Source organism: Tiliqua scincoides, chromosome 14 (genome assembly GCF_035046505.1).
Source record: "Tiliqua scincoides isolate rTilSci1 chromosome 14, rTilSci1.hap2, whole genome shotgun sequence".
Lineage (NCBI taxonomy): Eukaryota > Metazoa > Chordata > Lepidosauria > Squamata > Scincidae > Tiliqua > Tiliqua scincoides.
The window spans coordinates 12,662,127-12,675,492 of NC_089834.1; the positions used below are offsets into that span (position 1 = coordinate 12,662,127).

General features: G+C 51.4%; 1 protein-coding gene and 5 pseudogenes across 1 annotated transcript; 1 reads left to right on the plus strand and 5 right to left on the minus strand.

Annotated features, from left to right (window-relative positions):
• Nucleotides 1-3,964: 3,964 nt before the first annotated feature.
• Nucleotides 3,965-4,087, minus strand: LOC136634825 (5S ribosomal RNA; annotated as a pseudogene).
• A 29-nt stretch (nt 4,088-4,116) lies between these two features.
• LOC136634826 (5S ribosomal RNA) lies at nt 4,117-4,239 on the minus strand (annotated as a pseudogene).
• A 29-nt stretch (nt 4,240-4,268) lies between these two features.
• LOC136634827 (5S ribosomal RNA) lies at nt 4,269-4,391 on the minus strand (annotated as a pseudogene).
• A 29-nt stretch (nt 4,392-4,420) lies between these two features.
• LOC136635026 (5S ribosomal RNA) lies at nt 4,421-4,543 on the minus strand (annotated as a pseudogene).
• Nucleotides 4,544-4,724: 181 nt separating this feature from the next.
• Nucleotides 4,725-4,841, minus strand: LOC136635002 (5S ribosomal RNA; annotated as a pseudogene).
• Nucleotides 4,842-5,402: 561 nt separating this feature from the next.
• Nucleotides 5,403-10,332, plus strand: KCTD10 (potassium channel tetramerization domain containing 10). The gene is made up of 6 exons (XM_066609901.1): nt 5,403-5,611; nt 6,948-7,117; nt 7,693-7,779; nt 8,059-8,111; nt 8,783-8,978; nt 9,243-10,332. The coding sequence occupies exons 1-6, from the start codon at nt 5,404-5,406 to the stop codon at nt 9,459-9,461; spliced, it is 933 nt and encodes a 310-aa protein (XP_066465998.1). The 5' UTR covers nt 5,403; the 3' UTR covers nt 9,462-10,332.
• The last annotated feature ends 3,034 nt before the right edge of the window (nt 10,333-13,366 follow it).

Here is a 13,366-nt window from a genome sequence, read left to right on the forward strand (position 1 = left end):
TGGAGCCTTTCCTTCTTCCTCTTTAAAAGTCCAACTCGTTTCCATGGGGGGGGGGGGTTTGAAGAGCCTGATCTGAATGGGAGGTCACGGGAGGGGGCTGTATGAAAGGAGGGAGGAGGAGGAAGAGGTAATGAGACCGCAGAGGGTGAAAATATTTTTTGACTCAGCTTGTGATTAGTCAGTGGAACTTCTTGCCACAGGATGTGGTAATTGCATCTGTCCTGGATGTCTTTCTAAGGGGATTGGACAGACGGAGAGAGGAAAATTCTATCCCAGGTTACAAACCGTGGTATGTGCCACCTCCTGGTTTTAGACGTGGGCTGTCTCTGAATCCCAGATGTGGTTTTAAAAGTAGACTAATTTGAATGGGGGGGAGTTTTCTGGGGGGCTGTAGGGAAGGGAGGGGGGAGGAGATAGTGTGATGTGAGTGTAGAAATTGGAGGTGCCACAGGGAGGTTGGGAGAGTCCCAATGTAAAGGGGTATGGCAATAGTGTTGAGGATTTAATGTGGGAGATGTTGTTGTTAGGCTCTTAAGAAGAGGAGGAGGAGCCTGTCAAGCCCAAAGGGGCTCTTCTCCTGTATCCTGTTTCTCAGGACGGCTTCCCATCTACTTCTGGGATGCTCCCAAGTAGGAGAAAAAGACTCCTCTCTTTCCGCCACAGCTCCTCTGCAACTGGTATTAAGGCTGCTGTATCTGGAGGTGGCACACAGTCCTCCTAGTTGGTAGCCACTAAGTGGTCCTCTGTGAATTTGTCTGATCCTCTTTTCAGTGTCAAAATGAATTTGACAGTCTCTGCATCAAGGAATAAGAAAAGCTGCAGCCCTGGACACATGTGCCTGAGAGGAAATCCCAGTGAAGTCTGTCAGGCTGATTTCTGAGAAGGCACATGTGTAGGGTTCGGCTGTTTATCTCTCCCATTGGAATGGATTGGAGCTGAAAGGTCTGCATAGAATTCTTTGGGGAGACAGCCCTGTCTACATGCATGTACCAGGTTTACAAAGGCCAAAAGACGGGCTCTGAGCAAGAAATTTACTATTTGTCTTTGAAGGCGTTTAATATTTTATTTCCTTCATCAAATTCAAAACAAAGTATAATGCGACACTTGCTGTGTGTTAAGGATGGCCATTTGGTGGGCGAGGTGACAAATGGGGGGGGAGGAATCCTGTGAGATGATGGACGGCCTTGTGGGGCTGGGCAGCAGGCAAGGCAGAAGTTGAATTCATCCCTTGAAACTGATTGGCAGTAAGCTGAGAGCAGATGTAACGAAGGGCTTTTCCATGCGATCTGTTATTGGCCTGTAGAACACTCTGCCACAGATTGGCTGTTGCAGGTTATAGAAGTCTGCAGTAATTGACGATAAGAAACTGCAAATTGGGGGAGGGGGCCGTGCTGAGCAAGTGGGAATGAAGGGCAAAAGCTTTGGGAAGGGGGACTGGGTGCTGAAGGTTTGGGTTTATTCCTTTTCCGAGCTCCCTAGTGAAATCCTCTCTGAGTAATTTAGAGCTGCGGTAGTTTTTAATCTTGACTTGTCTCTACAGTACATCCCCTCCCTGATAGTGTGGTAGTCGGAGCCCCACCATAACTGATAATTGATCCCACATGAAACATTCGGCTCTGACTGCCTGGATTCCATGATTAATTGATTGCCTCCTGCCATCTTGGAGTCCTGTGTGGAGGATGCAAGTTCACAGCATAGCCGCTGCCTTAAAGGTCACCCTCTCATCAAGTACTAGCAGTAGCAGCAGGCGATCAGGCTCGTAACTTAGTCCCTGTGGAGAGTGAGAGCTGCAGAAAGCACATTCTTTTTGACTGGCTGCTCCGTCTGAATTTGTGTTACGGTCAGCGCAGAAATCTGGCCTGGGTGGATAAAAGAATCTAGCTGGTAATTGCTCACTATGAGGTTTATGCCTCCAATAACTGATTTCTTTCCTTGCTGAGCTCCTGAGTGTGGGCTGGGGTTCCTGACTTGGGACTGATTCATCTGCTGCAGCTCAGGAGCTGTACTAGACTGTGGGAGTGGAAGACAGAGCCCCAGCACCTAGAAGGTGGCCCTATTGGTTGGGCGTGGGCTAAGAATCAGGTCTTGTGACACAGTCTACAATAATAGATTTGGAATTGTAGAATAGTATAGTAGGATTTGGGGCACCCTGGGGCCTCTTGGAAGCTTCACAGGGGCACATCTGTGAGAGAGGGCAGCCAAGTGTTCCCCAGAGGCAGCCCAACACCTGTGTTCTACTGTATAGCAGGCTGTGTCCTCAAGTGCTCTTGCTTTTTCAGGGGGGTGCAGCGAGGTCCAAGAGGTCTGGCCATCTCTCTGTCTGAATGATATGTCCCACTAATACAGGGGGGGCAGACTTCAGGCACGTGGGTCACTTTTCTTTCTGACAAGGGGTGCCAAGATCAGCCAGCCGGAGTCAGGCACAGCCATATTCTGGCTGAGGAGGGTGAACGTGTGTCAAGAATGGGATGACCACCACTGGTGGTCCATGGGGCTTGTCCTTGAAAATTATCTGACGTCCATTGTGACTCCGTAGGGGTCTTACTGGGGTAGCGGCAAGGTGTGGCAGCCTCCTTGGGAAGGAGAATGCCGTCCCTTGGTGGAAGGGCATCTGCTTTGCATGCAAAAGGTCGCCAGGTCAATTTCTGGTATCTCAGGGTAGGGTGGAGAAAAATTCCTGACCCTGGAAAGGCCACTGTTGGTCAGTCTTGACGGAACTGAGTGGGAGGGACCAAGGGTCTGGGGTAAGGCGGTGCCCTGTGGAATGTAGAGCTGAGGAGGGAGCAGGAGTTGGCAGCTACTGGAGAGGCCTCTCTCTGGCCGCAGACGCCACTCAGTCCTGCACACGGCAACCATCCCTGGAGACAGCAAGACTCACACCAAGGGCTGCTGTCAAACCAGCCTGTAATTCTCCTGTTAGAGATTTGTGTAGTGTTTGCTGGGTGGCTGGGTGCTTGACCAGAAACTCCTCCTGGTTTCTGTGGGGCACAAGCCCAACTTGGGTGTTAAAATGCTGCTTGCTCTCCTTGCCTGTGGTGGCTTTTCAGATTCTGCGGATGGTGAATGGCTCCCTTATGCGCCACTGGTGCGGACGGTTCTGCAGGTCACAAACTGAGAGGCCTGCGTAAGCCCTGGCAGGAGGAATGTGGGGAGGAAACAGCTGGAGGGGCCCCCGTGTTAGGCTCCCCTGCCTCAGCAGTTAAAAGCAGAAAGGCAGGAAGGGATTGGCACACTAATCGGAGACTTCCAGGGGCACCATATTCAGCCACTAACTCTTGTAGGCAGAAGGAGGGGGGAATAAGGCGCTTCCATTGTCTTGGCTGCGCTCTGGAAAATGTGACGCGCTGAAAGGCTTCGTGGGTCCAGCTCCCTGCTCTGGGGACTGCTGCAGTTTCTTGATCGCATTAAAAATAAACCAATCCCAGCTCCAGGGACAGGAGACCTCGATATCTCAGCTGGTGAGGGAGGAGGGTTGGACGTACACTTTCAGGTTGTGCTGTCCCTAGTGCGCCAGTTCTGGAGAGAAGAATGATGTGTGGATCAGCGCACTGCATGTACGTTGTGGGTCACGAGGCAGCCCAGAAGGGGACCATAGATCTAGCCAGCTTTTCCCCCAGGCTGAGATTCTTCACCCTCTTGCTTCCCCTTTGTGGGCCGAGTGCAGAGTTTCTCAGGTGCCCTCCAAAGGGCCAGAGTATCTCAGGGGAGCAGAAGGGAACCTGACACTGCTTATGGATGAGGTGGTGTGAGCCTAGTTTTCAGTCGCAAAATGGAGCTCAGGCCCTGAAGTTTCCAGCGCGAGTTGGACTCCTGAGAAAGGAAACACAGATTGCGCAGCAGGAAGGGTGCAGTCGTGGGCTCATGCAAGTTTTGCTGAGGGCACCAGAGGCTCCAGTGTGAGGCTCCTCCAGACATTTGGGTTTGAAATGGTGGGCAACCTTCAGTCTCGAAAGACTCTGGTAGAAGCCTACAGCACCCGGTATTCCCAGGCGGTCTCCCATCCAAGTACTAACCAGGCCTGACCCTGCTTAGCTTCCGAGATCAGACAAGATCGGGAGATAGTGTTCAGTATAGGGAGATGGTTGGCAACCTTCAGTCTGGAAAGACTATGGTAGAAGCCTACAGCACCCGGTATTCCCAGGCGGTCTCCCATCCAAGTACTAACCAGGCCTGACCCTGCTTAGCTTCCGAGATCAGACAAGATCGGGAGATAGTGTTCAGTATAGGGAGATGGTTGGCAACCTTCAGTCTCGAAAGACTATGATAGAAGCCTACAGCACCCGGTATTCCCAGGCGGTCTCCCATCCAAGTACTAACCAGGCCTGACCCTGCTTAGCTTCCGAGATCAGACAAGATCGGGAGATAGTGTTCAGTATAGGGAGATGGTTGGCAACCTTCAGTCTCGAAAGGCTATGGTATAAGCCTACAGCACCCGGTATTCCCAGGCGGTCTCCCATCCAAGTACTAACCAGGCCTGACCCTGCTTAGCTTCCGAGATCAGACAAGATCAGGAGATAGTGTTCAGTATAGGGAGATGGTTGGCAACCTTCAGCCTGGAAAGACTATGGTATAAGCCCACAGCACCCGGTATTCCCAGGCGGTCTCCCATCCAAGTACTAACCAGGCCTGACCCTGCTTAGCTTCCGAGATCAGACAAGATCAGGAGATAGTGTTCAGTATAGGGAGATGGTTGGCAACCTTCAGTCTGGAAAGACTATGGTAGAAGCCTACAGCACCCGGTATTCCCAGGCGGTCTCCCATCCAAGTACTAACCAGGCCTGACCCTGCTTAGCTTCCGAGATCAGACAAGATCGGGCATGTGCAGGATAATAGTTGCTCCTCTGGACAAAATGGATGAGCCCAGAACTAGGTTCCTGGACCAGCTCTGGTTTTTCCAAGAGCAGTGAGACCACTTGTATCTTGTAAAAAAAAAGGGGGGGGCTTTGAGATCTTTCTTTGCCTGCTGCTTAATCTGGAGCAGGAGTGGTCACCACAGGCTGTGTGTGTGGGGTTTAGGACTGAATGGAGGTGGCCTGCCAGGCTCCTCCTCCTGGCTCTGCCCTGCTTTCCGTACTTTGGGGGGCAGCCTGCCACCATCCGCGCTCACGAGAGGTTTCATCTCGCCAACAGCAGCTGGATGGTGAATTAGTGCCTGGGCTGTGCCACTGCAGACTGGCACTCCTGGCAAGGCAAACACTCCCTTGAATCAAGAGAGTGCCTGCCCGCAGGAAGCCAGAATATTTGGGAGAAGGGGCAAAGTGAGCCAGGGAGGGTTGCAGGCTTCCCACTGGCATCTGACTGGCTACTCTCGGAAAGGGGGTGCTGGACTAGCTGGGGCTCCTTGTTCCATTGTGTGTGTGGCCAGAGGGGGAGCTGAAGGCGGCCTTGCTCTTGCAGGAAGAGATGTCCGGAGAGACGGTAGTGAGCACAGCCGTGCCGGCAGCCGCGACCCGCACCACGTCCTTCAAAGGCGCCAGCCCCAGCTCCAAGTACGTGAAGCTGAACATCGGTGGAGCCCTGTACTACACCACCATGCAGACGCTGACCAAACAGGACACCATGCTGAAGGCCATGTTTAGCGGCCGGATGGAGGTCCTCACTGACAGCGAAGGTAAAGGGCTCCTGGCAGGGAGGAGACCAAAGGGGTCTGGGCTGCTGTTGCTCAGAGCGCCAGGAGCATTACTGGAAGCAGCAGGCTCTCCTCACTTACCTTAGTCAGGTGCCACCTCAAGCCCACTGTGCAAACACAAGAAGCTCTAGAACAAAGCAGGCTTGTTGGCTGCCCCCCCGACTGCCACTTGGGAGTTGTTTGTGGACAGGTGTGTACGAACTGGGTTGCCCACCTGCAAGAAACCGCGTGTAGGACCAGCTGCCCGCCTTGCCGTAAGGTGGTTCCTTGTGCCATGGCATTAGTTTGCCATCCCAATCCAGGGGGAAAGGTGAGTCTTCGGGCCTTCTGCCACTGAAGAGCGCTGGTGGGGAGGTCATCCGCGGGTTTAAACAAACATGCGCAAAGGCAGGACTGGAACAGAGGGGCTCCTCTCCATCAGGAGGGAATTCACAGTGCAATCTGCTCTTAGCCATCATGCCATTAATTCAAGGCATGATGTGCGTTCTTTGGCTGGCTTTGCCCTTATTTGTCAAAAACAGGCGCCCTCCCCTCACCGGCCCTCCCCTCCGTCCCCCTCCCTCCGGTGCATTCTTGCTTCTCAGCCCCTAAGCCGGCCTCTGCTTGGTTTACGAGAAACACGAGCCTTGCTCTGTTGCACAAGATGCTGAGCCTTTCCGAGCCGCTGCGTTGAATCGAGGAGGAACTGCTTGTTCAGATCTCTTGTCCGCAGATAACAGAAAGCGCTGACCTCTTGTGCAATTAAGAGTCGACTCAACTTTAGCCTTTTTTTCTTTAACCCTCAGAAATTTAATGTGTGGACCAAAATAACCTTCTTGCAGGGTGATTAAAGACCTGAACAGGCCTTTGAAGTTACTGGTCCACATTGTTTTTATTAGTCTACTTGGGCAAACAGTCCTACGTTTGCGGTCGCCTAGAGGCGATTCTTAACAGCCTGGCGAGTAGCTTTTTGCAACCTATCTGAGCCAGTGTTTCCAAAACTGTTAACACGGCACCTCCATTTTTTTTCAAACCTTGCTGGATTTTTCTTACCCCAGTTTGCATCCTTTAAGTGTCGTTGTTTGCACCCAGCGGACTCCAACAGAGCCCCTCTTCTCTTCCCAGCTTCAGCCTAAGGTTATTTGTGTGCGTATAGTTGGGAGGGCTCACAAGCCCTCCTTTCTTCACCAATTCCAGTGAGACGTTTGGGGACAAGGGCTTTGATCTTATGATAGTTCTGTTACCAGTTGGGGAGAGAGGGGGGGGGTTGTCTGTGCCGTTCTCTCCCCTGTTCTTCTGCTCCTCGCCCACTTAGTTTCTTTTATCGTCTTGGCTTTAGGCTGGATTTTGATTGACCGCTGCGGCAAACATTTTGGAACGATACTGAACTACCTTCGCGATGGCGCTGTCCCGCTTCCGGAGAGCCGGCGAGAGATTGAAGAGCTGCTGGCAGAGGCCAAGTACTACCTGGTCCAGGGCCTGGTGGACGAGTGCCAGGCTGCCCTACAGGTAGGCATGGAGCACATCTTCTTAGGCCGCCTAACGAGGAGGAGCCAAGGGATCCATGGTGAGAGGTCACAAGGCTGGGCCTTGTTGCTGTAGGACTGTGGGTGGAGGAGGCCTGGCTGAATAGGAGAGCACCACTTGGCAGACAGAGGGTTCCATGCTCACCACCCCACATCTCCTCTTGCACGACTCAGGTAGCAGAGCTAGGAAGGGTCCAGAGTCCTTGCTGGCAGCTGCCACTTCTGAGCTAGGCCATAAGTCTGGCTGAGGTGGCTCGTATGCTTAGCCCCCAGCACAGAGCATCTCAACCAGGTGGGGGCTCTGGAGGAGGCAACAAGTGTCGGCTTGCCCCTCTTGCTTGAGGATTCTTGCCTAGCCAAAGGTTTGCTGGTGGGAAGCTGCATTGCTGTGATCTGCAGTGGCAGCTGCAGAACAGTTGCTTTTGGTCCTGCCCTCCCTAACTTCATCCTGTCTTTGGCAAATGGCAGAGGGGGATAAATTGAAACCTGGCTGGTCGTCCGAGAGGCAGTCCTCCACCTTCAACTGCCTGTGCTCTGATTGTGCTCTTGTTTCAGCAGAACAAAGACGTCTACGAGCCTTTTTGCAAAGTGCCCATCATCACGTCCTCCAAGGAAGAGCAGAAGCTCATTGCCACATCCAACAAGGTAAGCAGGTCTCCCCTCCTGTGTGTATCTGCAAGTTACTCGCCTCGGTGGGTTTAACTTGAACACCACTTGCTCAGTTCTGTCCATTTCTCACACTGGTGGCATCAAATGTTTTACTGTGTGGAAGCCGTGATGACGCTTGGGCCACCACAGTATGCTGTCACCTCTCCATCACCCCCCCTCCCCCATTCTCAGCAAGGTTTCTATTCAAAGTGGGCTGTATAACAAAGCACTGAACTGATGTTTCTCTCTTTGTTGACTTTGTGTCTTTCCCTGCAGCCAGCAGTCAAGTTGCTGTACAACCGAAGTAACAACAAATACTCCTACACCAGGTAAGCGCTCCTGCCTTCTGCGTCCCAAAGTGAGGGACTTTGGCCAGGAAGTGCAGGGCGGGGGCATTTTACTGTCCTGTGAAAATGGTGGGCAGGGTAGGGTGGTCTGAGGGTTTGCCTAAAAGTAAGATGGAAAAGGTGAGGTGGGGGCAAAACTAGGGTCTGAAAAGCTGCTCCACTGTGGTTCATGGCCGTGAATTGGATACTTGCTTCAGAAATATACTTCCGGCAGTAGAGCTGATAGTGAACTGCGTGAACGTGTCTGACAAAAAGGTTGGCCAGCGGCACTTCTGGAATAAGCTTCACGTGGTTAGAATGTTGGACCTTTGACTGGTGAGACTTGGGTTCAAGTCTCCACCCAGCCATGAAGCTCATCAGGTGACCTTGGGTCAGTCATTCACTGTCTCAGCCTTGTCTGCCTCACCGGGTTATTGAAGGATAAAATGAAAGCAGGGATGAGCGCTTTGCCCACCGGCCTGAGCTCCTTGAAGGAAGAAATGGAAAAATATGATAACTAAGAATATGGGAAAGGGGGGTTGTGTTCATAGCTGCAGCCTTTGAAGGGGCCTGGAGCTGAGAGCTGGGAAGGGGAAGTTGGGAAGGGGGCCTGGAGCCCAGTTGCAGAGCCGTCCACCCCCTCCGTGTAACCGCTCCCCTTTGGCCTCCGTCAGCAACTCGGATGACAACATGCTGAAGAACATTGAGCTCTTTGACAAGCTGTCCCTGCGCTTCAATGGGAGAGTCCTCTTCATCAAGGACGTCATCGGGGATGAGATCTGCTGCTGGTCTTTCTACGGACAGGGGCGCAAGATCGCGGAGGTGTGCTGCACTTCCATCGTCTACGCTACTGAGAAAAAACAGACCAAGGTGAGTGGCTCCGGCTCAGTCCTCTGGGTTGCATTGCCTGGCTGCTCCCCCCTCCCCACAAGCCACGCAGCAGCCCCAAGTCCCACTGAGACTCAGGCGTTGGCATGCCCTGAGGTTGTGGGGCAGCCATCCAAAACGGCCTTTCAGCACATAGAAAATCCTCGGAAAAGCCGCCTCTTCTTCTTTTACTGGGAGACAGCAGTGGGGTGAGACTGGCAGTCCAGGCCCAGGCACCCCCTAACAGCCTTCTATTGTGGCGTTCAGGTTGAGTTTCCAGAAGCCCGAATCTACGAGGAGACCCTGAACATCCTGCTGTACGAAGCCCAGGACGGGCGGGGCCCTGACAATGCGCTGCTGGAGGCCACCGGGGGAGCGGCTGGCCGCTCCCACCACCTGGACGAAGACGACGAGCGGGAGCGCATTGATCGGGTCCGCAGGATTCACATTAAGCGCCCGGACGACCGGGCTCACCTCCACCAGTGAGAGGCAGCACAAGAGACCCGCGTGGCCGATCCCGGCTTGGAAAAATCTCCATCCAGTTGCTGCCAGACACGCCCAGCTTGTATTTTGTGAGGTCTAGAAACTCTATTTTATAAACGAATTAGATTTTTTTTCCAGTATTTAACAGAGTAGTTTTATCACTTAAGTCCAGGAGGGCGTTTGGCTTTGCAACAGGCCAGAGGACTGGACTGTGCCGTTCTGGCTTCCTCAGTGTTCCTTCTTAAGCTGGCATTCTTGTGCTGCAGAAGACTCTCCCTGTAGGCCTGTCTCACACCTGCATCTCCCCGGCTGGCTCTGGCCTCACTCGTCCTCACCGTCCCACCTGAGTGCAGTTCCAGGAAGGGGGGGCATCTCCACTTGCAAACCTGTTCCCCTCTAGCCCAAAGCTTCTAACACCACCACTGCATCTTAGTTCATGTGCTTTGTCGAAGCTGACCACAGAAGCCCCTGTTCTGCCTGCTTTCCAGAAGAGGAGATTGGCCGCTTCCTCAGAGCACCATTCTCTTTGCTTTCCTCTGGCGGGGCGGGGGGGTTGACTGAGCAGCTAAAACTCAGGGCAGGGGAGTTGTCAGTATGTCTGTTTTTAGCAGGGCAGAGGATGTGAGGGAAAGGTCTTTGGGTGTAACCAGATGGCTTCTGTGAAGCTATGTCACAGCCATTCCCCAAGAGCTCGGGGTCTTTTTCCTGTCTTGCTGCTCTCTTCCCAAATCATAGGTAGGTGTGGGGGGGGGACTTCTTTAAAGTAATGCTAAGGGTGGGTATCACTCTTCTTTAGCCCACTGCTTTTGGTATAAAACTTGCGTCTAAACCCCCCCCCCCCCGCTTTATAGTGAATTGAATAACCATTTGTTGACAGAGTTGCTTTGGATGTCTAATTTGACCTTGTTAAACTCTATATATTTCTCTGCTTTATAGCTATATCTGGGGGTGAGCTGGTTTAGATGAGTCCCTGAAGGAGCTAGATACACACTGCAGAGCGGGATTAAGAAACCAGGGCTTTCCTGCCAGGTCCCCCCCCCCCCCAGGCAGTGAATGCAGCATTTGCACAGCTCCCCCCTAAATGACTTGCACTGTACATATCTGACCTTGTTGAGTAGGCTAGCAGTGAACAAGTCTAGATGTGCGGCCACATCTGCGAAGAGGAGGCTGCTGGTGTAGGAGGATGGGAGTCCTAGGGCAGGGGTGCAGCTTTCATTCCAGCATCCAGTCTACCTCCTCCCAATCTCCCCTCTGCTTGAACCATAGTGGAAATCTTGTATATTGTTTTGGGTGGAAGTAGCAGGAAAGCCAAAGATTAAGCTCGAGTTGGTACCTAGAGCTACCGAAGTGAGCGAGTGCTTGGAGTGTTTCATATGCTGTGTACCAAAGACGTGGTGAGCCCCTCTTCCGTCCTCCTTGGTTGCTGTGGCCCCAAGCCACAGCCTTTGCCTTCAGGAGTGGAACACGTGGACCTTCTGACAACTCCTGGAATGTCTGTTACTATTCTAATGGTTCAAGTCTCAGGTGTACCTATCGGCCTGGAAACCTCAGACCAAATGAGGGTTGTGCCACTCTCTGCCCCACCCCTCTGTTGTGATTATACACAACAGTCTCATGAAGAGGCTTTTCCTTCAGTGCCATAATCAGAAGACCTGCAGCTGCATATGATGGCCTTAATGTGGTACAGTTATTAGGTGTGCTTGAAGAATTCCTTAACGATTCTCAAACAGTAGAAGAATCCAGTCTCGGTTCACATCTTCTATTTATTTAGGTAGTCCAGGCTGTAAACAGTGTGCATCCATTTTCAGGTTACATTAGAGGAATGCAGGTGAGGAGGGAAAGCTGTTTGGACTAATCCCCACAGCAGTGGATTTGATATAAGGATGGAAACAGCTATGTTTGGAATTAAGGATAAATTAACTGGCTCTGTTAACAGCTCTCATGTGAGAGTTTTGCATTGCTTTGTGTTAAAGATGGTAGGAGGAACAGGATATTAGGCATTTAAGGGGAGTGGGGTTTCTAAGAGGGGGTCATTCTGCCTGAGAGTGCTACTTCCAGAACTGGCTCCCTGCACAAAAAGAGTAGGTCAGCTTTGATTCAAATCAAGCATATTCAGTTTATCACCCTCTTTTAGGAGCTGCCTTTAGTTTAGCTTGCTCTTTGAGAAACAGTGTGGTTTTAAATGTCAAGCCCAAAGGAAGGGTGTGGGGGGGAGTTGTCTTCCTCTTTGAAATGTTGTGGGGGAAAGGGAGGGGCCCTTTCCTCAGGGTTCATGCATCTAATTTTTCAGTCTGACACTTTGTGAAGTGCTCTGGAGGTGGTGTAGGTGTAGGAAGGTACATGGAACCAAGAAGAGAGCGAGAACTGTGCCGGGGTAGAATGAGCCATGAGTTCAGCACAAAAGCAGTACTGCTGTTTAAACTGTCAAGTGGAGCATTGTCTGGTGCTGGGGTGCACAATACTGACACCTTTCTGCTATCGAATGTAGCCTGTAGCAGATGTTCTTCCTCACTGCAGCTGGAGCCCTCTGTGAGAGGGCTAAGGGAGAGGTACTTGTTACATGCTGTCTACATTTCCTCACTGCAAATGGAGCCGAGCAGTTTGGATGTTCCTGTGACCACACTAGGGGCCATACAGAGCAGGCTGGGAGTTCTGGAAGCAGAATAGAAGCCTTAAGAAGGTTTTTTTTATACTGCTAGCGTGAGGAGGCAGGTTCACTGTTAGCTACAACCGAAGCTAGTAGCTATAAGCCTATAGTACACAAACCGGAGGCAAGGTGATGGCTGTGTTTAGACAGGCCTGATGCTAGTAAACAGGTGCTACATATACCTGTCACCTCATTCAAAGCAGTCAGTGAGATTGCCTAGCACTTGAAATTGACAGCTGTTATCCCAATAAACTCCAGTTGTGGACTATTGCTAATGAATGAGTTTGTATGTGAGAAGGGGTGCGTTAAGTACACACTGTTGTCATTAGACGTCCTCTGAAATTAAACCACAAGTTCAAAATCACCCTGTGTATCTTTTTCCAGAGGAACTCTCCTCCCCCTTAAGGCACGCTTTCAGATTCTCCTTGCAGTTTGTTGGCTTGCCCGGAAGCCACAACTTCCACTGAAAGTCACAAGCACTTTAAGACCTTCCCCCCTTCTTCCTGTGGCACTTGTAAAGCACCAGCCTGGCCCCGCTACCCCAGATATGCTGCCTTCAGGAAGGCACCATCATTCTAGCTGTGCAGGGTAACTCATTACCTTTCTCCTTCCATCCTGTGTTGCTGTGCAGAGCAGAAGCTGGTTTCTGATGTAATTCAGTTTAAAAAGTATGCCAAATAAACTAGAAACCTTTCCTTATATACAACTTGTCTGATCCATTACTTAACTTGAAGAAAGGGTAAAAAGATACCTGCAACTTAAGTTATACTGGGTCACCACTTGGCACAGCTGTGCAAGAGCACCACAAAGGACACAGTACTGTGTCTGTGCAAGAGGGTCAACACTGGCCCCTGCAAGGCAGGGAGCCAGTACAGGTCAACAGGTAGTTTCCTTGGAGATGCAAGAATGTTTTAAGGCAGAGTCTTTTTCCCCTCCAACTCTTTATTTTCATCACTACTTACAAACACATCATAGCTCATTAAAAATAGAGAGGATCTTGGAGGCAAAGTTACAAAGCAAGATCTTCTCCCTCCAGTGCATACCAGCTATCCCCACCTACATGAATCTGAACTAGTCCTAGAAGTGCCCACATCCAAAAAAGCATCCTGCAAGATTAAGGATTGCACTGACCAATATGTCAACCGACTTCTGTTATGCACTTTTTGGAAGGAAAGTTTTATCTTCTCTCCACTGCCCTTTAGAGCAGCTCACACTATGTGTCTAGCCACAGGAGAAGTCTTTTCTGAAGGTGTGTCTTTTT